This window comes from Gallus gallus, chromosome 6, assembly GCF_016699485.2.
Source record: "Gallus gallus isolate bGalGal1 chromosome 6, bGalGal1.mat.broiler.GRCg7b, whole genome shotgun sequence".
Lineage (NCBI taxonomy): Eukaryota > Metazoa > Chordata > Aves > Galliformes > Phasianidae > Gallus > Gallus gallus.
The window spans coordinates 3,550,849-3,575,604 of NC_052537.1; the positions used below are offsets into that span (position 1 = coordinate 3,550,849).

General features: G+C 39.7%; 1 protein-coding gene across 10 annotated transcripts in view; it reads left to right on the forward strand.

Annotated features, from left to right (window-relative positions):
- Positions 1-5,887: 5,887 nt before the first annotated feature.
- Positions 5,888-24,756, forward strand: part of OGDHL (oxoglutarate dehydrogenase like) — a 54,512-nt gene continuing 35,643 nt past the window's right edge. Inside the window, exons 1-7 of one of the 10 annotated variants that reach the window (XM_046942797.1) lie at positions 5,911-6,165; positions 7,181-7,346; positions 9,070-9,326; positions 14,867-15,046; positions 19,785-19,887; positions 22,839-22,954; positions 24,385-24,539. In XM_046942797.1, coding sequence (XP_046798753.1) covers positions 9,120-9,326; positions 14,867-15,046; positions 19,785-19,887; positions 22,839-22,954; positions 24,385-24,539 — 761 coding nt within the window. In that variant the 5' untranslated portion in view covers positions 5,911-6,165; positions 7,181-7,346; positions 9,070-9,119. Of the gene's footprint in view, positions 6,166-7,180; positions 7,347-7,419; positions 8,905-9,069; positions 9,327-14,866; positions 15,047-19,784; positions 19,888-22,838; positions 22,955-24,384; positions 24,540-24,756 lie in introns of those variants that run through there. The other 9 variants (NM_001199544.4, XM_015287997.4, XM_015287998.4 and 6 more) reach the window with 9 other exon arrangements.

Genomic DNA, 24,756 nt, shown 5'->3' on the forward strand with positions numbered 1-24,756 from the left:
CTTCAAAGGATCCCATCAGAGAAACAGACATGGTGCCAAAACAGAAGTAAACAGAAAAGGCTATTTAGTTATTGCTGTATTACCCGGTAGGGATAGTGCTTCTAAGAGAACTCTAGCTTTGAGGCACAACATGGTGTTGATTAGTGCAAATAAACCTCTTCAAGAGCCACCTTTCAGCAATTGCAATCAGACGCTGCCACTGTAGCTTCAAAAGCTTCATTAGCAATCCCTTCTCCCAGGGAAAGCTGCAAATCTCAGATGCCCTGGAAGTTTTAACTGACAGAGAACTATCTTGCCTCATGTGCAAGATAATTACACAGTCCTCGTCAGGATAAAGAGCATTAAAAATCAAAATAGATCCTCCTGAAGAAAACAGGAGAAAACAGCCAGTGGTATGGACTAAGAGATGAGGATAACTTTCCTGCCGTGTATGATGATGTCAGGGTATCCTGAAGTTTTATTTTCTCCTAAAGGGATGATCTAATAAAACACAGTGCATTTTGGATGTAGGTAAAAGGAAGCTATTGAGAAAAAAAAAGATTTCTATTTTTGTTAAGATTCTCTTCTGAAATACCTGCAAGTATTAAAACAATTTTCTAGCAGTTTTCTCACAATCCATTGTTAAAATAGAAAAAAATGTTTTTCTAATTCTTTCTGGGTTAAGCAGTTGGTACCACTTCTCTCACTGTTACCACACCAAATGCTGGCAGGGCGTTTTGCATTTCACACACAGGTGAAACCCAATTCAATTTACATTCTACTGAGTTTCATTTGAATCTATTCTCTAGCTTGTCTCTTGCTGATGGATCTTTGGCCAAAGCCCACCTGCAGTCCTGCAGTGTGATTCTACTTAGGAATATGCCTAAAGTTACTTGAACATAAGCTGTTGGCCAGGATCAGTTGAGAAGCAGTCTTCTACTTATCTGGGCTTCCTGATAAAGCCTTCTGTTGTTCTAAGATACTGTTTCCTCCACAGAAATGCGGCCTGAGATTTCAGAATAGAGAATAATTGAAAACCAGGTAAATGCTATCCGTGTAAAACTGTATGTAAGGATGTCTGTAGACCAAATGAGCGTGCAGTTTTTAACATTAGTTACTGTTGTGAAATAGGTATGAAAGATAAATGCTCCTATCACAGTTAAAGGAACTTTGTAGATCATCCAGGGCAGCCTCCTGCTCAAGGCAGGGTTAACACTGAAGTCAGACCAGGGCTTTGTCCAGTAAGGTTTTGTAACTCCACCTATGGCAAATCTATGTTGCTGTTCATTTAACCTTGAGTGAAAAGTATTTTCCTTCTATCTATATGTCTATATAGATCTATATCTATATAGATATTATATATCTATAGCCATCCCAATTTCAGAGTCTCTCATCCTCCTGCCAGGCGCTATGGTAGAAAGCATGGCTCTGTCTTCTTTATATATTGCTCCCAGTTATCCCAGTTGCTGAAGGAAGAGCAGCGATTATTATTGTGAAGCTACTGGCTGTGCTTCTGTTGGCACAGCCTGGCAAGCTTTTGGCTGTCCTCGCTGCCAGGCTGTGGCTGACTCATGTTTAGCCTACCCTATACAAGAAGCAGTGTGAAGTTAGAGGTGATTTTAGTGCCCCTCAGGCACTCAGTGGCCCACGTTTATTTTGGGAAGTCAGCAAGATTACTGAAGTTCATGGCACACAAAGCCAAGGTTTCTGCAAGCAAATGGGATGGCAATCACTAACATGAAACTCACCACATGAACTTTGCTGCCCTAGATGTCATAGATAATTAATATGCCTCTCCTGGGTAGGACAATGGAGGGAGAAAGGCTTGATAAACAATACCACTTGACAAAAAGAGAACATATCAGAGACTGGGAGAAAGCACTGGAGTGAATGGAAACCTGCCTCTAATGCATCAGAATTGTGGTTTCACTTGTTGACTTTGTAACAGTAAGCAAAATGTTCTGAATCTGGCTGTGCACCTGCTAAGATAAGAAGCAGGGAAGGGTAGTCCTCGATGCTGGAACCCACTTGAGCCAACCTACGAAAGTATCGTAGGGTATTCACCGTCTCCACTGTTAGGCCCAAAGCGAGTCCATGTTTTACCATTCCACAGTTGTCTTGCTTTAAGAGATGGTACTTTAGATGTGAATCTTGTCACTCTATGGTTTTAGACTTCATTTGTAATAAACACGTTAGGAAATAAAGTAAAATGGAGTTTCTGTGCTTGGCTGAAGAGAACTTCTGATAAGTGTTGTCTCTAGTGAAATTACCAGTAACAATGAAGAGTTGCCAAAAATACATAAATAACTATGTCTATCTCAGGAGGGGAAGCTCTTAATGAGAGTGTCCTTCTCTGAGTAATCCTGTATCCAGACCACCTCCTATGAGATTACCCTTTGAAGGAACAAACCTACTGAGAAGTCATGCTGTGTTGTTGAGAGAGTTGTGTGAAGCAATTAACCTCAGGAACCTCAGTGCTGATTGCAAGTAGCTGCTGGTCCGGCAAGGAAACCAATGTACCAAACCAAACAAGGACAGAGGCAAGGCATTACAGTCACACAGTGCTAGACAGTAGAAAAAACGACAAGTCAAATCGTGCCCCTCGCTGTTCAAGAGACCCAAAGGGCAACACGTTCAATTTTCAAGAAGAAATTGGTTCTAGTTCTGTTAAAATGTGCTTTGGTTTGGTGGTTCTAGTTCTGGTAATTCCTGCCTGAGTTAAGACATGAGACAAATAAACAAGAAGGTGTCAGATTAAAGCTGACATACTGCAGAAAATAAGGATAAATGTAAAAACAAATCACGGTGAGGCAGTGTGTCTTTCAACACAACAGAAAATTTCCTGTCTGACTTCGATTTCAGGGGTACTATCACAATTATCCTGTGTCACATATTTTATCTAGCACAGAACTTCTTCAACGTATCACATGAATTCTTTTGTTGTAGAGCTGGCATGAGAATGACCCTAAGCAAGCTGTCAAACATGGCTCTGTGTCGGCTCTGAACTGTAGATTTTCTAAGTTTTTGTTCCACCAATGGGCTTTCATCCCAGACAGTCTGAAAGTGTGATAGTTCAGCGGGAAGCAAGGATCATAGAATCACCAAGGTTGGAAAAGACCCACAGGATCATCCAGTCCAACCATTCACCCATCACCAGTGGTTCTCACTAAACCATGTCCCTCAACACAATGTCCAAACGTTCCTTGAACACCTCCAGGCTCGGTGACTCCACCACCACTCTGGGCAGCCTATTCCAGTGCCTGACCACCCTTTCAGACAAGTAGTATTTCCTAACGTCCAGCCTGAACCTTCCCTGGCGCAGCTTGAAGCCATTCCCTCTAGTCCTATCACTGTCACCCGATAGAAGAGGCTGACCCCCAGCTCACTACAACCTCCCTTCAGGTAGTTATAGAGAGCAATAAGGTCTCCCCTGAGCCTGCTCTTCTCTAGACTGAACAATCCCAGCTCCTTCAGCCGCTCCTCATAAGGTCTGTGCTCCAGACCCCTCACCAGCTTTGTTGCCCTCCTCTGGATACGGTCCAGGGCCTCGATGTCTTTCTTGCAGTGAGGGGCCCAAAACTGGACAGAGCACTCGAGGTGCGGCCTCACCAGTGCTGAGTACAGGGGGACAACTTCCCTGTTCCTGCTGGCCACACTATTTCTGATACAAGCCAGGATGCCATTGGCCTTCTTGGCCACCTGGGCACACTGCTGGCTCATGCTCAGGATGGTATATGTGTCTTCCTTCAGGGCTAAGTAAAAGTGAGGGATAAGCAAAAAATGGACAGGTAAATGAGTGAGTACAGCTACAACTGTGAATGGAAATTTTAAGAACTAAAACTGGAACCATGCAAGAATAGCAGGCAATTGTCCACTGCAGGGCCTGTTCATTGCAATGGTATTCAAAGTCGCCTTTGACATGTGGGTTTCCCTCTGAAATGGAAGAGAGGTCTGCTCGTCTTCACTATAATTCTTAATTGAATTTATGTTCAGTCAGCATAGCATGATTGCTCTGAAGACGGTTTCTGTCTGCTCATAATAAGGTTAAAACTCAATTAGTAGATGTAGCAACCAACAATATTTCACCACTTGCCAGAAGGCTCGGCCAGCACCTGGCTCTCTGCAAGTACCTGCCTAGCACACATGCCATTCACAGGGCTGATTAGCACCCCCTTTTGCAGCTTGGCAGCCCCTTTTCTGCCAGCCCCATCCCTGTAAGGTGCTGCCTGCACTGCTTTTTCTGGGCAAGCTATTCCCAGTACACTGTATCGTGAAACTCATTAACCGCTGGTGTTAATTATTCACACATTCACATTGTAGCATTAATCAACTTCTTGGAGACACACAGCTGCTAGAAAAATGACATGTCACTAAAATGATTCCAAAGATTTTGATTTATTTATGTGATGGAAAACATTGCATTAAATGACTGTAATAAGCCTCATGGAAATCTGTGTGAAGATCACCCTGTGAAGCCCCAGATAAAGCCTGGCGTATTCCTTCCTAACCTTCTTACTTTTAATTTCTGCCAACCTGATTTCATTTTTGTAGCATGCCTGTATACAAAATTACAGCTTGCTTTCTCTCCTTCCTTCTAAGGCAAGCCCAGTTTTCCCATTATTTCTGTCTTTTTATTTTCCCAGCAAACTTTCAAACATGGCTAAGTATGCAACAGCAGTAGTAATTACCTGGAATATGTCAGTAGGTGAACTGATGATTGACCTTGGCTCTATGTGCTGTGCCACTTGGTCAAGAGCTGGTAAGTAACAAATGTGTTGTGTCTGAATTACAGTAGACTGTAACAGAATGGCATTCTTAACTTCACAGAATTGCAAGGGTTGGAAGAGACCTCTAGAGGTCATTGAGTCCAACCCTGTGCTAAAGCAGGTTGCACAGGAAGGCATCCAGATGGGTCCTGAATATCTCCACAGTAGGAGACTCCACCACCTGTCTGGGCAGCCTGTTCCAGTGCTCTGTCACTGTAAAGAAGTTGTTCCTTGTGTTTGTGTGGAGCTTCCTGTGTTCCAGTTTGTGCCCATTACCCCTTGCTTTATTGCTGCATGCCACTGCAAAGAGTCTGCCCCTGTTTGCTTGGCTTCCCTCTCAGCCTTCTCTTCACCAGACTTATGAGACCCAGATGTCTCAGCCTATCCTTGTATGGGAGGTGTTCCAGGCCCCTCATCTTCTTTGTGGCCTTCTGCTGGACTCTCTGCAGAAGTTTTCTGCCTTCTTGAACTGAGAAGCCCAGAATTCGTGGATATCCAGGGGAGAGGAAGACTTGGAAGATATAAATACATTGGTAGCAGACAAACACTTAAACCTATTGTCTCGCATTTCATACTTGGCCACATAACCTGGGACAATAGAACAGAAAGCCTTAAACACAGCTCTAGGCACTGTGTCAAGGTGTGCTGCTTCTGGTGCTTCTGGATGGCACATATGGACATCCGTGGGGCATTTCCCACCTCCCTTAGGAAGCTTCCAGCCGCCCTCACACACGCTGCTGAAACAACCTGCACTGCAGTCCTCCCTCAATTCTGTGCCCCATTCAGAGCTGCCCACCTCATCATTGCCATCATTTCTGCTTGTGCCCAGCGTTACTGAGAGCTGCTGGGCAGGGCTCACCACAGGCCCTGTCTACGTGCTTCCACCGCGCCAACAGCCATCATCAATCTCCTCGGCGCCGGGCATTAGCAGGATGCACACACCGCCCTCCTCAGTGGCACTACCCGGTGCTCCCCGCAACACCTGACATCGCGCACAGCGACCCCGCACTGCTCCGACCCGCCCAAAATGGCGCCGGGGTCGCCCGCCGCCGAGGGACCGCTTGGCCGGGGGCGTGGCCTGGGCGCGGCGGCCGCGCCGGTGTGCACAGCGCCGGGGACAGCGCCCCGCAGCCCCGCCCCGCGGTGACCTCAGCGCGCACCGGCCGCCGCGGCGCACCTCACGTGACGCAGGTAACGGTCCCCACCCGGGCCGGCCCGGTCCTTCGCTCCCTCAGTGCGGCCCCAGGTCTGGCAGCGTGGGCGGGGGCGGTGTGGAGGGAGTGAGGCCCGTAGGGGTGGGCCGGGCGCGAGGGACGGCGGTGCGGGGGCGGCGGGAGGTCCGGGCTGGGCTGTGAGCCCGGCCTTCCCGCGGGGCGCTGAGCGGCGGCCGCCGGGCCGGAGCAGGTGGACGGCAGCCGCGGTGAGGGGGCGCTGGGAGGACGGGGCTCTGCCCGGTGTGTCGTGTCCTTGCGGGCAGGGCAGGCGGGGATGGAAGGGAAGCCGTTCGGCCTTCTGCCCTGCGGCCTAAGAACTTGCTGGCAGCCTGGGCTCTCGAACCACCCGTCACCCTGAAGCATGTCTCCTTGCATGCAGCAAAGACAAGGGGGAACGGTTTTAAGTTGAAGGAGGGAAGATTTAGGTTGGTTGTTAGGGGGAAGTTCTTTACTAGGAGAGTGGTGAGGTGCTGGAACAGCTGCCCAGAGAGGCTGTGGATGCGCCATCCATGCCTGGAGGTGTTCAAGGCCAGGTTGGATGGGGCCCTGGGCAGCCTGGTCTAGTAAATGTGGAGGTTGGTGGCCCTGCCTGTGGCAGGGGGGTTGGAGCTTCATGATCCTTGAGGTCCCTTCCAACCTCGGCGATTCTGTGATTCTTGCTGCCAGCCATGTCCTTTTTGTTAAGGAAGGAGTGGTTCTGTACTGGGTAGGTCAGTTGCATGGAGCTGCCCCCATGGCCCTAGGCTCACGCTGTAATAAATATATGGTCTGTGAGTTTCTTGCAGTCCTACTTGGTTGGATGATTGTGCCTCTTTACGTAGTGTGGCAACATACTTGCCCTTCTATTCTCAGCGATCCACTGCAAGCTTTTGAGTGTCCTTTCATTATTTTCGTTTTTTTCCACTTCCAGCCTTGTTCTATTAGAATTCTTTTATCCAAAGAAGATCTCTCAGAGTGAATGGCATGCAGCATATAGGAGAAAATGAACACAGTAGTGGATGAATGAGCATTTTTTGTCTAATTGGGACAGATTCTAAGGAACATCTATTAGCATGGGTATCAAGACTCCTTAGGTCTAAGGAAACTCGGTACTGGTGCTGGCAGTACCAGAAGAATATTGTTTCATGTGCGACTGCCTTTGTAACATCGTTATTTAATGTAATCTAGAAGAAAACAGAACAAATGCTGGAAGTGTCTTGCTGTTTGTTTGATACTCTCTAGAAGCCTGTCTGGAACAATTCACAAGGCTGTCCGTGGCATTACATCATGGCTTCAGAGTGCCAAGGTGAAAGATGGCTCACATCTTGAGTCACGTGCCATGCTGCTGAACTGTACCGGAGAAATTCTCACCTGTTCACAGCTTTCGTTTACTTTCACCGTTCCAAAGGTGCTTTGGTGCATTAAATATCAGGTTCTTCTTCATCTGGTTCATTGCTTCTTATTTATGACCTTTGGTAGAGATTTAATTAATATCTTCCTTTAGGTAGTTTCTTGCTCAGCTTGATTCCCTGCCAATCACTGTTTCCATTTCAGAGTTCATTTAGGTAACATAGTGGAGTGGAGCAATCCTAACAGCTTCTGCATGCTGTCTTGTGTGCTGATGTTTGACTGGCAGTCTCAAGGCTGGGTGGTCCAGCTTGCTCTATGAACGTTTTGGGGGTCTCTGATTTGCTTGGAGTAATGTCTGTGATAACTTTTATTCCTGTGACTTTCATACCTCCACAGGAATTACGTATTGCATATCTGTCTTTGTAGATTCTATATTAATAGTTAGAATTGGACTGTGGCTCCGACCACGTTTTGAAATTCCAGTTGGAGTTGGAGGAAGTGACTGGTACCAATAATAAACTCTTTGTTTTGATTATATAATGCTGTATGTAGAATTGGTATCCATTTTCGAATCTCCCTTATAAACTATTGTGCTGAGTGTTAGAAGACAGATACATGTACCTGCAGGCAGGCGTTTTAGCAAGAAGGAATGTGAAATTACATGTACTTAAGAAATTTGTCACTGTAATACGATGAACTGTAACGTGATGAAAATGTTCATTTCATTCCTTTTTATCTCAGCAAAGCACTTCAAATGAGGGCAGGTAACCCTTTAGAAACAAACTTCCACCCCCTGAGGTGCCTGTACAGATGTTTGGTAGTAGAGAGTGAGATTCACATGGAGTGAGATGTACAGTAATGATTTCAGTCAGGATGGGCACAGGTAGAAAATCCTGCTGATACCTCAATTCTTACTGTTGTAACACATGAAATCTTACTAAATTCTATGAGATTATGCTACGTATCTATAGTGGTTTTAGTGCTATTATGCCTTAAGAAAGAATTTTGTGTAGAGACAGTTTATTTTTAACTCTGTTGTCCCATTTGCTCTGAGCTTTTGCAGGACTTAATCTGCTTCCAAACTAGTGCTAAGAGTTTTTATCTTCATGCAGTTGCTCGGGAGCTGTTATCATGGGCAAAGTGTTGACACAGGAGCAAGTCACTGTCATAACAAGATTTGAATCTGTGAAATGGGAAATGGCAAGTGAATATGTCAATATGAAGACTTAACTAATGCTCGTTCTTAGTAGTATGTAATTATTTTGTCAGTATCATTACATGTGGCATAATATACATATACATACGTGTGTGTATATATATGTTTTAGCCACAGTGCTTGTGGTTGAAACTGTTCCTTGAACCTACCTCTGTTTGGCTCTGTAAAAGGTCACATCTTTCTTCAGGTGAGTGACTGCAGTTACGGTTGCCAGGAGCTCCAGTGTGGTCAATGATTAGCAGTCTTGTTGATTCTCAGGGACCCTGTGCTCAGGGGGCATGTGGTGCAAATGGTGCTGTGATTGCTTTTGCTTGCAAACCAGGGTGATGTTACCAGTTACAGAACGTAGGACATGAGCTGCTCAATATGGGGGATGTCTATCAGCAGCACTTCCACGGCTGTAAGTGTAGCTTTACGGATGGTCATGGAGTGGCCACTCTACTGACGCTGATTTCATGCCTACGTGTGGGCTTTGTTGAAGAATACTCCAGCCAAAAACTTAACTTTTCACTGTGAGTCTGAATGTCTGTAATTCATTTGCTGATTTTTTTTTTTTTTAAATTAGGTTTGTTTTGTCTTATTAATAGACTTGGATCTTCTGTTTAATAAACAAACATGAGTCATCTGAAGTTGTTTGCAGCTATGGTGCAGTGGCATGGCATTAAAACTCTGCGAAAGCCAGGCATAGCCAGAAGGGTGCTTTTTCATGGCCAGCGCTATGTTTCATCAGGAACCTCAGAGCCATTCCTGAGTGGAAGTAATTCAAATTATGTGGAGGAAATGTATTATGCATGGCTTGAAAACCCTCAAAGTGTACATAAGGTGAGTAAAAAAGTTAACTGTAAATGATACTATTAGGTTGAGTAGAATTGATTTTTTGGACTTCTTATAAGGCAAGTTAAAACCAGAAAAAAAGTCTTGTGTGAAATGAAAGATGTGAAACTAATTTCCCACATATTGATTGATCTAAGATGTGATATTGCAACAAAACAAAAGTATGGAGGAGCCGTGAGCTCGGTGACCTGAGCGGGAAGAATGAGAAGTCCATTTTAGAAATAGTGAGCTGCTCAGAAACCTTCAGCATTTTTGTATGTAAAGGTTGTTAACGCAGATAGTGAAGTAATTAATCAGATCTTGAGAAAGATCTAAGAAATAAAAAACCTTTAATTTTTTAGCTCATCATAATAAGTTTATATTGAATGATACAATAGCTTATGTTGATGTTGTTGCTTTTAAACTGTCTAAAGAAGATGAACGTATGTTCCTTCAGGTAACTGTGCAAGTCATAACCTTAAAAAAAAAAAAAAATGAAGGAAAGCCTTCTTAAGTATCTTGGAAAGAACTTATTCCATTGTCTCTGTTTTTCTTTAGACCGTGTTGCTGAAATCCCATCTTATGGGCAAAATACATGGACTTACTCTTGTTTAATAAGCTTTCTGCTGACTAGGAAGGCTCTCTTACAATGATACATGTATATTATTAACTTAAGAAGTAAATGGGAAGTTAGATAAATTCTAAGGCAAATGAGTCATTTTCTACAGAAGCAGTATGAAATGTTTTACCAAATTGGTTGTGTGTTCCCTTATTCTTGAAGCACATACATCAAAGTATCACTTAGAACTCGTTGCTGTAGGTCTGACAATCTATCTAGGAATGTGTAGGACGGGTAATGTGCAAGTGATGCATGTTGAGAGGAAAAAGGGGGACCGAAATAAGCAGTTCTGGAACTGCTTTTTTTTCTGAGTCTTGAGTATGGTGTCCTGTTGGAAGATGAAAAACACAGTAATGAGTCGTAAGACTGGATGTTGTTCCATTAGCAGCCGGGTGCCAGGCCTTCTGTCTTGTTCCTTAACTTGCAGCTGAAGAGACCTTCTCCAGGGGTGGCTCCTTCTCTTATGCCATTTCTCTTTGATTCATCGTCTTGTTGCTGCCGATCACATCAACAATCAGTGTAGAGCATGGCAGCATGTTGTGTGAATGTATTGATTTTAATGTATGAGAGACCTTCACCTGGTGTTGGTAGTATAGCTTGTTATCAGCCCTTTCATTGTGAGCATGCTGTGCATATGAACTCGTCCCTAAGTGCTGCGTGTGGTGGTGCCTTTATATAGATATGTATTTAAGTTGCATCAACTTCTAGCAACCTTCTTTCAGTAGGAGGAACGGCATTTCTTGTTCAGGCCCTTTACGGCGTGGCGAATTGTAGTGCCGAGCCCGGACACGTGCTGTCACGCACCGGTCCCCAGTAGCAGAGCGCCGGGAGCTGTCCGTGGTACTGAAACGGCCGCCTCGCCGTGTCCCCGCTGCGCGAGAGCCTCCCTGGCCCCACCGCGCTCATAGCGAGAAAAGCCGTCGATAGAACCTCGGCGGGTGTTCTAGCCCTGCTCGCTACTATTCTGATGCTTGGGGATGGGCGGAAATGCTATAAAAGTCCTACCGAGGAGCTATCCGGTTCATCTGACAGTTGTCCCACAGATAGGATGGATCCTGATGAGATGTTGCGATTTATAGGTTGAATGTCAGCAGATAAATTAGCAGGAATAAATTGGTAGAGGAATGGAAATATGCTGGTGGAATAGGGCGCAATTGAGGGAGTGGGTTGTGTTTTAGAAATGTGTGGGTTGTTTTCCAGGTAAATTGTACATACCATAGTTACAGCAGTAATGAACTGGAGTAATCTCAGCTTGCTTGGTCTATAAGTATGAAAGCAAATGATTGACAGAACTACTTTACAAAATGTTCATGCTTAAATAATTGTAGTTTTTTTTTATGGGTTTTTTTTTTCAGTTGAGGGGGGAGATTAATGCTGTAATCATACATAATTTTTAAATTTCAGTTTCATTAGTGAATTTCATTTTTGGTTTCTTGTAAACTACCTGTATTGGCAGAAATTATTTAGATGAGCCTTTGAAAAAAACAAAATGCTGAGAACTTCAGTCACTTTGTTTCCTTAAAAATAAGGAAAATATATGCCATAGTTGTATGGCATGAGGTGAATTTCTGATTTTGTCATTCTGTTATAGAAAATGGTGATGTCATTATTTATCCTTTATGTCCTGCATTGTTCAGATAGACAACTTGTGCTAGGCTTTTAAATGTTACATTCTCCTTCCTTTTTTTTCCTCACGGGTAGTTCCTTCTTATCATCAGAGGTGTTTCTCCTTTTTAATGAGCTGAAAGGACTTTTTTTTTTTTTTTCCTGGGCTTTTAAGATCACATTATTTACTTTTACTTAGAAACTCAAATTAGTCAAGGCTCCTCAAGTTATTTCCCCCTCAAAAGAATTGATTAGGTATGTCTTGCCATGTATATTTATTTGAAAACATATTTAAAACGTTCTTATTCCTAAGGATGTCTTCTTTCTTTATATACCATGCATATGTATTTGCTAATATATATTTATTTCATAGGAGATTCTATTCCTTGTACAAATCAATTCCTGATGATTTCCTGCTCTTCCTTGTCTTTTGAATTTTCCTGTCCTTAAAGTAGCCAAAACAACAATCAGAATAAAATGACGTGGGCTTTGAGAAAGGCATCATTATTTCTGCTTGAATTGTGGTGTCAGAGCCATAGATCATAAAGCAGAAGCTTGACAAGGCTCAGTTATAACTATCACAAGATTAATTACAAATTGCATGGTTGGGTATTGAGTACATAATGTCTTTCATATTATCCTGTATGCAGCTGCTCTACCTTGGGCATATAATCACTTTCTTGTTGTGCGTACTTGGAAAAAGGGTGTGTTTTTTTTTCCTCTGTTTGACTGTTTGTTAGTTTTTATGTAGTGATGCTCAGTGTGTGTCTTTCTAAGGATTTACTCTCTTTAGTGCAGTTGATAAATATAAGGTCACTGGGAAAAAAAAAAACATTGGCAAGGTAACAGATGTTTTAGTTGTTCAAGTGTAATGCTGTTTATTATATGAGTAAAATATTGCCACTTAATCACTTGAATTGTATGGCATTAATTGAGAAATTAAAATAGTGGCTAACTGCAGTAGAGATTTGCTGTCAGAAAAAAAGCAGAATGTACTTATGCAGACAAATCACTTATGAGCCACTTTAGATTTTTTTTTCCTCATAGATGTGTTTTTCTATTGTAAGTTCTCTCTACCATATTTTAAAGAAATCACTAATTTAGTTGAGAACCTTTAGGAATGCTGTGAGACCAAGTGTATCTTATATCTTTTCAGTCACTTGGTAAATGCTTTTGCCAGAAACTGGCATTGATACACAAGACTTGAGGACTGTAATCTGGTATCAATCTTGAAAGGCACTACAGAAATTTTTAAAGGCTTTGATGGATGTGTGTCTAGAAAAAACTAATTTTCTGTAGCCAAATGATGTATTTTCCCTCCCCTCTGATTAAATGTCAAACCAGCTCAACAAATCAATAAGTTCAAAAACGCATTAAGAAATAGTGTAGTTGCCTTCTCTCCTAACTGATGGTGTCTTCATATTCAAGCGTTTTCTAGGTATTTATTTATATTAGTGAATTTGCACACAGAAAGGCTCCTGTATTTACTCTTAACCCGGTAGCTTGTTGGGCAAATTTGCTTGGATTTTATTAGCAGATGTTTCAACAGTCCACTTGTTTAATATTCAGTTTTTCTGTGGGACTGTGCTGTGATAACTTTTAAAACAACAAAGAAATACAGTCGTCACTGCTGGGAAAAGAAGAACCCTAACATAAGCAAAACACATTCTTTATTAAAACTTTGCATGAATACCAAATGTCAGATTTGTCATGGTTCCAAAGGTATGTTTGGAACTTACTAATATAATGAAGATTAATAACTGTATTGCCAAAATAATTCCTCCAGTCTAAGTAGCCTTACTTTCAACACAAAGAAATTGTATTGGTTTACCATAGTGTGGGATCAGCAATTTCTCAGACTACGTGCTGTGTGGGTGTAGAATAACAATATGGTTCTTAACATGGAGTAAGATATATAGACAGAATACCAGAGGCAATACAGTTAGACTAATAGACTCTTGAAGGCCATTTATAGGATGTTATATAAATTTGGACTTCTAATCTAATCGTGACAGTGAAGGTGTCAAGCGAAGAAGGGTAAAGGTGATAAGCATGACTTATTTCCTAAAACTAACCACCACGTGTGATCCACCCGTCTTGATTTGCTACGGCATGTACAAATGAGACTGTGTTACGTCAAGCCTGCATAAGAGGAGAGTGAATAATTGAATGTGTTTTTCATATTGTTAGCAATGCAACTTCATATTAATAACAAAGTAAAAGAGTTGCCTTAAGAGTTTCTTTCTGGCACTGTGCTCATGTTCATGGAGAGGTTCCTGTTCACAGGTTCAATGAGTGCTGTCCCCGCCTCTACAACTTGATCTTGGAAAACTGAGTGAGGTTTTGCCCCCATAGGTTGTCCCCCTCATAGTGTTCCTGAATACCTTAAAGCCTGCAGAAATAACAGTATGAAGAAGAACTGTCTTTATTAATGAAAAAATAATTTTATAAATTTTTTCTTGTTTCCTAACTGGTATTGCATTGTTTTAATTCCTTCGTGTATTCTGTAATGTACATTTTAAGTGAATTATATAGAAGTATAGATGGAATAAAAGGATTTTTTATTTTAATTCTGTTTCTGAAATGTGTATTCTTCTGAAGTTGTCACCTGCAACTGAAACCGGGGCCGTGATTTCTTTCATAGTAAGGTGTCCTGAGCTAGCAAGGAAGGGATCTTTGACCAAAAGCCTCACTCAGCAGAGCTGTAGTTGTTTTTCAGTGGTTTCTTCAAAAAAGTTCTTAAGAACTGAGTCAGCATATTTAATTGAGTATCTTAAGTGTCATGAACTATTTAAGTATCACTAAAGGAATGGTTTCATTTCAGTTATTAAGGTTTTCGGTTTTAGAGGCTTGATAAGTCTTTATTAACAGCATGCTGTTATACCTGTTACTGGTTGTGTGCATCATCATTGCCTTTAAAATTGCTGTGTGAATGTATAACGTATCAGGGTGCTTTGCACTCATGTGCTGGAGTTTTCCACTGAATAGGCTCAGTCTAAGACAGATGAAAAGGCTTCTGTGTAAACGAAAACATGGAGATGCTGCAAAGGTGTGGAACATATTTATATTGGACTTAATGACCCTTCTGGCACCCTTCCAACTTGGTATATTCTGGTCTCTTCTAAATATCATTGCTTATGATGTTACAGAGGCAGAAAAGATAGAGCTTTTATCCTGCATTGAATATGCTCTTTTGTTGCTGTTAGTTGTACTTAATACTGTCGTGCAGTGAGATACGATTTGTAGCTTGAAGCTGCTGCTTTTGATTGAAATGTTCATCTGAGGTAAGGAATTTTCTCCCTTCCTTCTCTGTACACATGTCCAGTCCTGGGATTTGTTTTTCCGTAATGCAAACGCTGGCCAAACGTATGATCCTCATCTAGCAGATCAGTTGGAAAGAAAGGCATCGTTTCTTCAGAGCCATGGCCTGGCCCAGACACCGGGGAAAGCTGAAAAACTTGTTGAAGATCATCTTGCTGTGCAGTCTTTGATAAGGGTGTACCAAGTAAGTGTACCGTGGGGAAGGGGTGAGAAGTTCATTCCTTTGTGACCAACCTTTTCCTTCCTTTGAATGTTTTCGTTTTTCTTCTGATCTTAACATCTGCCTATTAAGATTTTTTTTTCTCTCCAACTCAGTTAGTTACTTGACCAAATTGGAATGCTAAGTAATAATTACCTGAACTAATTTTGCATCTTATGAAGAGAGAATATGGCGGTACTGATGTTCAGGTGTGTGCAATAAAATAAGGACTTTTCCCACTTTTTAGCGGTAAACCTTTCCACAATTCAAGTCTGTCTTGAACTGGAAGCCGTTACAGTTGTAAGTGCTTCAGTCTTCTCTAAGACAGGAGGAAATGTGCTTACCTTCTCATGCATCTAGTGTGAATGTTGAGGTTTTTGATATGAGCAGGGTTATTTGTAGGGAAAAAGAGAGGAGGAATAACGAATGAAGCATAGACTGAATTTTGGGAGGCTGGAAGTACTGAGTTTAGGTCAGCTTTGATGAATTTCTTTTAGAGAAGCTATTCATCAAAATTGACTTTATTTCACACTCTGATTTTTTTTTAACCCTTTTTTAAAATTAAGAAATAGTGTAATTTCCTTTTTCCTCTACAAGAAAAACGGATTTTGGAAATGACACAGCAGTTTTGGTTACATGTTTGCTAAGTCTGAAACAAGTTTAAGTATTTCTATTTGGTCTTGTGTTTTAGTATCTTAATTTCACTAAGGGCTTAAAAACAGTGTGAAAACTTCCTTTTCTACATAAATTGCCTTGTCACCATTGATGCAGATATGAATCCCGTTAATCCAGTTTTTGGAGAAATATTGTAAGGGAGTAGAAAGGTTTGTGAATACAGAGAAAATACGAAGTTCACTTTGAAATATCTATGCAGTAAACAACTCCTTCAGCGTGTTAACTTTTGCATGCAATAAAATTTTGTTGAAGAATTGGAAAAAGTTAGGGAACATTAAGCTACTTTGACAACATTTGCTTGGAACTCATTCAGGGATTGCTGTTCTGTTTCCTGCGTTTGAAAGTGATCTTCTGAAGTGATGGAGTAGAAATGTCTTTATAAATGGCAGTGTCTGTGACAATGAGTGGGGATTACCTAAGGCAACTGTCTGTTTTTAAAAGGTATTTAATACCCTCTAAATTCAGTGTTGAAGGGATTAGATCAATTTGTGACCTTTTTTTGCCTGATAATGAAATGAAATTGAGGAAGATACAGAATTTTCATTTCTCAGACCTGTCACTGTTTTATGGTTTTTGTGGTAAACTGCTTTGTGGTCTGTTGAGCAGGTCTTCTGGAAAGGCAGTTAATCTATTGCTTTTCTAATGCAAAGCACGGGGCACAATGAAAGGATTTCCAGTGGAAAGTGTGTGCTTAACAAAAATGAACACAGACACTAAAATGACTTTAAGTTAAATATCTTGGCTCCTCTTTTATTTAATTATTTATTTGGAATTCATGCCTAGAATGGTGTTTCCAACTCCTGCTTTGATGCACTGCGATTTAGTGAGATGTCCATGAAATAAGCCACTGTTTTGATACAATTAATGACAATTGTATTTTAATTTGAAGCTGAATTGGATGTGGGGCTTTAAGTTCTATACCAATGCATAACAGTCATGGATTTTTGTTTGATATTTGGAGCAAATATTTGAGAAATTCAACTAGGCACTAGCACAGTAGCATACCTTTTTGCATCCTGTATCCACCATCAGTGCTGACTCAAGTGTTATGTCTCGGTCCCTCTGAGTTTGTCTCTTCTGACCCTGCATGTAGGTCTTTTGTATTCAATACCATTTAACTCCTAACAATTAAAACGAGCTCAATTAGTATATAACTGTTAGCACCTCTGCTAAATGTTATGTGATTAGGATGAAGCAAATGAGCTCATGTTGAAAATAACTATATTCTTAATCTTATTTTCATAAAATAATATGGAATAAAACTGATTAGCCTTGTTGAACTTGGTAGATCGCGTAGTATGGCAGTTTGTGATAGGATAATTTTTCTTAAATTTATGCTTTTCTTGTAAGATACTACAAAAACTACAGGAGTAGCCATATCCATTTGACTTTGTTTCCTTTCATTTATGTTTTTTAAATAGAGCTTAACGCTGTGGTTACTACAGAAAGCCTTCTGAAGGTGTAGAGGATGGTATCTCCAATGCCTCTATAATAGGAGGCAAACAATTTGATTGTTGAAGTGTTAAACTGAAAAAGAAAAGTATGACTTTTGTTAGGTTGAAGAAAAAAGAACATTCTTTTCAAAAACAGTAAAATAGTTAAGGAAGATTGCCCTTGATGCACTAGCCATTTGGATGGCTTGCAAAATGTTGACTTTATTTGCAAGGCATCATTAATTTTTGTTCTTCTTATGCCTCAATCCCCAGTAGCTGATTTTTGTTCAGATTAGAAATGCATTTCTCTTCTTGTTCAAAGATCTGCAAAGGAAAGTAGAAATACCCAGTCTCTAAATTATCCTACTCTGAAATAGGAAAAATAGTGAAACTTTTTTTGCCACAGGCTGCAAATTGCTCTACGAATGATAAGTCAAAGCATAGTACAGAAATACTGTAAATTTCATTTGATGGTCATGGTTACTGCATATAGCAATATATATGTATTTTTTTAGCTGGATGGCTTTGTGATGCTTTGCAAATTGCCTGTTAGATGTAATATTAATCCAATATTTAATTATTTATTAGAAACACTGACAATGATCAGCCATTTCTGTTTGCCTGTTTCACCTAGTTTTGTTCAGTCCAATAAGTTGAAATGTGTAAACTGCGTAAAATTGATTGTGTTAAGGGGTGTCTATCGGGGAACAATCTACAAGCCATACTTACAGGATATGCTGTCCTCAGCAGTAACTGCTATGTTATTTAGAAGGTCTTTTGTATGAACTCTTAGTGTGAAAATATCTCATGATCTTGACAAGATCAGGATTTAGCCCTTACTGTTACCTTTTAATAACCAGGAGTCACTTGCGTGAATCCTTTTGACTTGAGAAGATGTGTATATTTTCCACATTAAAGAATTGTATAATTCTGTAAAAAACAGATTCGCTAAACTTGGAAATGGACCACTTAGAGACTGTTTTATCTCGTCTGATAGAGCTGAAGGATCTACCTTGCTTGCTTTCTTGCTTGTTTGCATGTGTTTGCTCATGTGTGCTCACTCTCTTTTTTCATGTTTGCTTGTAATTTTGTGCTCGCTCATCCTTTACCCTCTCCTTCACTCTTACCCTCTCTATCTCTTGTGAAAACTGGGCACAATGGATATTGTATACTGTGTTTTAGTTAAAGATCAAACTGCTCCTGGCATGTAATATGGCACGGCGCTTTACTGATTTGCTCTTATGGGTTTTGGCATTCTTGCTAATAATCTTCCAGCTAATACTGCAGAGCAGATGTAGCTTAGGGAGGTGAATTCTTTCCTGTTGATGACGCTGGAGACAGAATTGTTTGCTTAGTTCCAGTCAGATAGACTTTGTGCTGCTGTAAACAATGAAGTGGCACAGATGTTGCCGTGGGCATCATTTTGCCTGTCAGAGCTTTATTACTGGTGATTCATGAGATGCAAAGAGTCTCAGAGGCCAGACTGAATTTGCAGGGCTGGTGGTTCTAAACAAGATGCCTTATTTCTGTTTGTTTGCTTATGAGTGGAACGAATTTTGTTGTGAAATCTCCTGCAAATGCAGAACGTCTGAATAGCGTTTTTATAAGTCGCTTCTTATAAATGAGCCACACTTTAATCCCTCCCTATTACTCTGTGATGTAAATTATTAATATTGCAGTTTATTAATTAAGAGACAATTAAGATATTAGCAGTATGAATGAAATTCTACTTATATGATCTGAATTTCTCCTTGGAAAGTAAAAAGGAGAAAATAGTCATATTCATCAATTAAAAGCTTTTAATGAGATAATTTGGTGTAGGAATCTCGTGCATAACAGCAGTCGTATAAAAAAAAAATACTTATGTGTGTCTCCATTGAATTAATTAGTTATTTCTTCTGTAGTATTGTTGTGTGTTAATGTAAGGCACTAATGTATAGCAACTTGTGGTGTGCATTGATAGCAGCCATCCTGATAACTGAAACTGACTAAACTTCCCCACTTCTTGTGTGTTCTTCAGTATCTTCAGTATCATTAATATCATAGACTAAATTTCCAGAATTTCTCAAATGAAAATAGAGATTGCTATGTGATGTGAAGCAGGGCTCCTGAGGACTGATCTTTTGGCTCCTGATATAAATTTATTTTACATCAATCCATTTTTTAAGGTCAGTAATACCATATTTTGGTATTCTGCATCTGCTTAAAAGAAGAGTCAGGCATAAATACAGAATAACTGAAGTAGAAAATGATACACATTATTTTCTGAACTTTATCCAGAGGTTCAGATTTTACCATCTATATCGGTTTTCTTTATTTAGAATTCTGTGTAATTCTACTTTAAGTCTTATGCCAAAGAATATAAACCTTGCATTCTAATGTGTAGTCAGCAGTTATTAATAGGGATAGTATGCATATCTGGAGATATTAATAATGCTTAATTTTTATTCTTTAGGGGCAAACTTTGCAAATCTGACTATCTCTTGACCTTAGCAGTGTTTGCTTGTTTTGACTTCATGGCTTATCTATGCGCTTTGGAGAGGTAGTGGTGACTTGTTCCCTTCGTCTGCCTTTAATTAGCGTGATTTTGTTTTTCTGTCACTTTCTGTTTTCAGATCCGTGGCCATCATGTGGCTCAGCTAGATCCTCTTGGGATTCTGGATGCAGACCTGGATTCGTTTGTTCCATCTGACTTAATCACTACAATCGATAAACTTGGTGAGTACACAGCGTACCTTGTTATTTGCAATGGTTACTTGTCTTTTTTTATTTCCTTGGGCTGAGGTGATTGAATAAGACATTACAGGAAAGCTTGTACCTTTTTTGCTTGATGGTATCATAAAATAGTTAAATATTTGAGTCTCTGAAAGAAGGCTCAAACTTCACAAAGGTAAAATTTCTATGCTGAGGTCACTGGTAAGGTTGCTGTGAGTTCACTATCTGATGAGCAACGATTATAAATATAAAGTAAAATAAATATATAAATTCTTACATTTTTTAACGCTAGCAATTATTACTAATCAGTGCATCAGACCAAGTTTCTGGTGATCTAAATCACATTTGAGCCTTCACGCTTGATACCTTTTTTCATCCTGATTAATCTTCAGATGTCTCCAGTCAAAACAAGCAATAAGCAGAATGGTGGATAGGGGAATGTGGCAGGAATTTCATACCTAAGTTGGATTCTAGCCTCTGGTATTTATCCTTTCTGTTACACTTGAAGAGGCAAAGTCTGAAATTATCAGAAGAAAATGTGGGAACTACAGAATTTATGAATTGAATGTAATCAAACAACGATTATTTTAGTTTGCTGGAAGAATGTAATACACAGGGTCTGCTTTTGTGAGGGTTGGTAAGGATGAGGGTTTCTGCTTGTTAAAAGTGCATGTCTTTTGGAAGTAGTACTGACTGGTTTCTTTATTCCTGCTGTACTTGAATAGAGAGACATCTGATTGATTTTTCTCTATTCTTCAGTCTTCCTGGTTTGTTTAAAAGGTGATATTCTGGCTGATAAGGACAGTGAATCAATTTTTCTTTGATACATAGGGAAGCTTTTTGGACTAGTCATAAAACGTGGTGCAAGTAGCAGATAGAAACACATTCTGCTTAGTTTTACTGTAAGTACATCTGCTGCTGCTTTGTCTCTATGCTTTCTATTTCTGGTAGCACGAAAAGCAGCAGTTCTGATCCTTGATCATTGAAAAGCAGTGGAGTGCTAAAGTCTGTAAACAGTGAAGTGCTTACACAAATCAAGGTTCACTGTGAAGTTTGTCAGCCTTAAAGAGAAGTACCTACTAAAAAATAAAATGGATACGTACTAACTGAAGATAATTTGTTCAGATCATAAATGATTGTTGCAATGTCAATACAGATTTGTTAAAATTTTACAGATAGTTTAGTGCAGTGATTGGACAGAAGAGATCATGCTGAAGGCTCTGTGAGCGCAGGAAAAACATACTAGGATTCTGAATGAGATGGGAAGGACGTGTCTGAGAGCTTAGTAACTGAGCTGGAATTTCCATGACTAGGTTAGAAATGATCTTAAATGTTGTCTGCCACAAATATCCCTGAATGTTTCAGGCAGGGAATGTAAGAACAGCTTCAGATAGTACAGAAGGTGTTTTCATGTTTTATTTTCCTCTGCATTTTCCCTGTCACACCTTTCTCATAGGAAGTTTCTTCTGGGAGTTGCTTATAAAATGCAGGTGTACCTACCTCACATTCAAGTTCTAGAATTGCACTGAGGAACTCTTCAATTTCACTAAGATTGTGGCTCTTTAAATATGAAGTGATACTTCTGTAAATATGTAGTGCTGCAGTACAAAGCACAGGTGTTGTATGTGTGCCTGTACATGTTCTGGTTTTTTTTATAACAGAGTATGAAGAGCCTGTGAAGTCTGGCAGACCGCAAAGAAAAGGAATATAGAATGGTAGCACTGCTTCGTTTCCGATGAAACTGTTCACCTCCCTCCCCCCACCTTTTTTTATGGTGTTATGAAAAAGCAAAATTAAATTTTACAATATATTCTATTAACTTTAAAACAGAATTACTGAAAGTGCTGTATAGTAAAAGTCTTGCAGCACAGTCCTTTTGGCCCGATTCCAGCTCTAAATACTCACTTCTGTAGTTATTTAATCTTGAATTGCCTTTTTTTCTTTGATATTATAAAAAACAACAGAGAACACATTAATATATTGTATATATATATTAATATTATATTATGTGAGGATTTAGAAGTTGTGTGCTGGCTTTCAGATCAGCATTCAAGTGGATGCCTGCAACTTTTCCAGAATAAAAATAAAGATTATATGTATTTTTTCATTGACAAGTTGAGATTAAACATTGTCTAAAGGAGTCTTTAACTTGCATTGATGCCAGTCTTGTCTGTGCTGTATTTTGGCTTTTGAAACTGCATGATAGTTAAATATTTTCTTTAATTGTATTCACAACCATGGATTTGTATAGCTCTAAATCAAGATGAGACGATATGCTTGAACAAGACTTTGTTTTAGTGGGATAATCTGCTTTATAAGCTGCTTTGGAAATAGTGCTGTAGCAGGTCATTTCAGTGCTCTGTGAAATGAACTTCCCCATGAGGAGTCAGGGGAAGAAACACCTTCATAATTCTACCAGAGTGTTTGGGCAGAGTTGCATTGAATGCGTTCTGTTGTTTTAATAATTAATATTGGTTAAATCAGTCTGGTAGGCATCCAACCAACTGGTTAACTGGTTCTGTCTGTGGAAAGCTCGTTCTTTTTGGTTTGGTTTGTTGTGGTTTTTTGTTTGTTTGTTTGTTTGTTTTTTCCCATAAGGCAATTTCTAATCATTACAATTAGTCATTTCACTTAACAGTGAAGTACAAAATACAGTACGGAGTGTCATTGAGTCAATGGCAGTGTTTAAATGATAAAATTTAAAGAGTGATTAAGAAACAATGATTTGTAACTCTCAGTCAAACAGTAACTATTTAATGAACACATTTCATTAAAATACAGAGTAAAGTGCATTATAACAAGGAATGCCTTCAAAATATTCACATTTTCAGTTCTTAATCTTTCTCAATATTTCTTTATTAAACTAAATTAAGTTTGTGGTTGTTTGAGAAACAATTCTAGTTTCCTTTTTGCCTTACACCTTGCTTTGCAAATTGATAATGCACGTGTTTTAGGGTTTTACGGCTTGCATGAATCAGATTTGGACAAAGTCTTTCAACTACCTACAACCACCTTCATAGGAGGAAATGAGAACAGTCTTTCTTTACGAGAGATCATCAAACGGCTGGAGGTCAGTTTGACATCTTTGATTTGTGACTTGTTTTCATCCTTGCAGAACCTTTTCCAATTGTAAGTCAAAAAAGAACTTATTTGTCAGTTATTAATACAGCATGTGTAGAATTCAAATGACAGAAAAAATGACTCCTGTACTGCTTTTAGAGATGCTAGCTCCATTAGTTTCATCTGAAATACGTGGATGAACAGAAAGTATAAAAAAAGAATACGTAGAATACTAATTCAGGCCATAGTTTTGCAAAAAAGAACTTACATTGATTGAAACAAATAGATCCTGTGTAACTTGTGTTTATTTGCTATTACAGATAAAGCACTTGCAAACAATACTTAGGATATGCAGGGATTCAGTGTTTCAGTGAGACTTTCATCTGAGTAAAAAATAAGAGGATTGGGTACCAAATTGATGAAAGTCCAGCTGTAGTTTGTAGATGGTGATGATTGTTGCTTCTATTCCCACAGTCCTCTTTGAGTTTTGTTCTCTGACAAATAATACAGCTATGCCATGTGAAGTCATCAAAGATAATAAATAATTTAAATAAATGTATGTAGAGGGAATTAACAGTAAGTAGAACTAGTAGTGAATTTGTAAACTACTAAGGTAGTAGACATGGAGTGTTCTTGACTGTGCTTTTTTCAGGATTTTGTAGTGCTGCAATTGTAGAGATTTCTGTTGCACAGTAATGAAATCCATTGCAGTAGATAGGGCTAGGGGTGAGGGTGTGGTTTAAAAGGGTGAAGTACAGAACTGAACTGTGAGTAAGCAAAATAAATAAATTAAAAATAAATACGGAGCATATGCTTTAATTTGCTGAAGTGTAAGAGAATGCATTGGATTGTGCATTTCACCCACTGTTATAGCAGCTTATCTAATGCACAAACACAGTGTCTACCGTGTTTGCTTTGGAGCTCAAAATTTGCTTGCATTTGTTTTTGGATTTCCATCCTTGGTAGCTATCAGATTACTTGCATGAGGCTTCATAGTTGCCTTTTCATTGTCTTTATTACTTTAGCTGACATTTTAAAAAGACTGGATATATTTTAATAAATTATTTGTAATCTTTGCTGTTATGTATAGGAAAGGACTATATAAGTCCAGAGGAGGAGTCTTGATTTAGGTGAAATATGCCAGTAAGTTTAAGGCAGACATATTGGCCTCCTTTGAAAATCCTTTGGTAATCCAAAGGAAAATCTTTCAGTACAAAACTATTAAATGTTATTTTGTAGAGAAAGCTTTCAATGTAGTGAGACAAAAACTGGATCCAATACAATAGTTTATTTGCCTATAAGATTAGTGTGAGGAGAATCTAAGGGAAGAGAGGATAAGACAAGATTTTCAGAAGTGTAAGAAGGTACAATTGTAAAGTTTGTTTTTTTCACGTCCCATTAATTCCTAAAGCCTCCTGTATTGGTGTTTTTACACCCTAGAACACCTACTGCCAACACATAGGCTTGGAATTTATGTTCATCAATGATGTGGAGCAGTGCCAATGGATCCGGCAGAAGTTTGAGACGCCAGGTGTAATGAAGTTTACAAATGAGGAAAAAAGGACTTTGTTGGCACGCCTGGTGCGCTCAATGAGGTATGCTGGAGTGGTGCTGGGAAATTTCTCTGTGACTGCTGGGTGTACATCGACATGGGAAACTGGTGGGATACTAACAGTCTCTTTGGAAAGCTGTGTAAAGATGAGACTGGATTTGAAGGGCAATAATTCAAGTCCAGTTTTTGCCCTCTGCCTTTTGAGGTACACTGAAATGTGCTGCATGGTTGCATGACCTGGCAGCAAGAGTTTTGTTCTG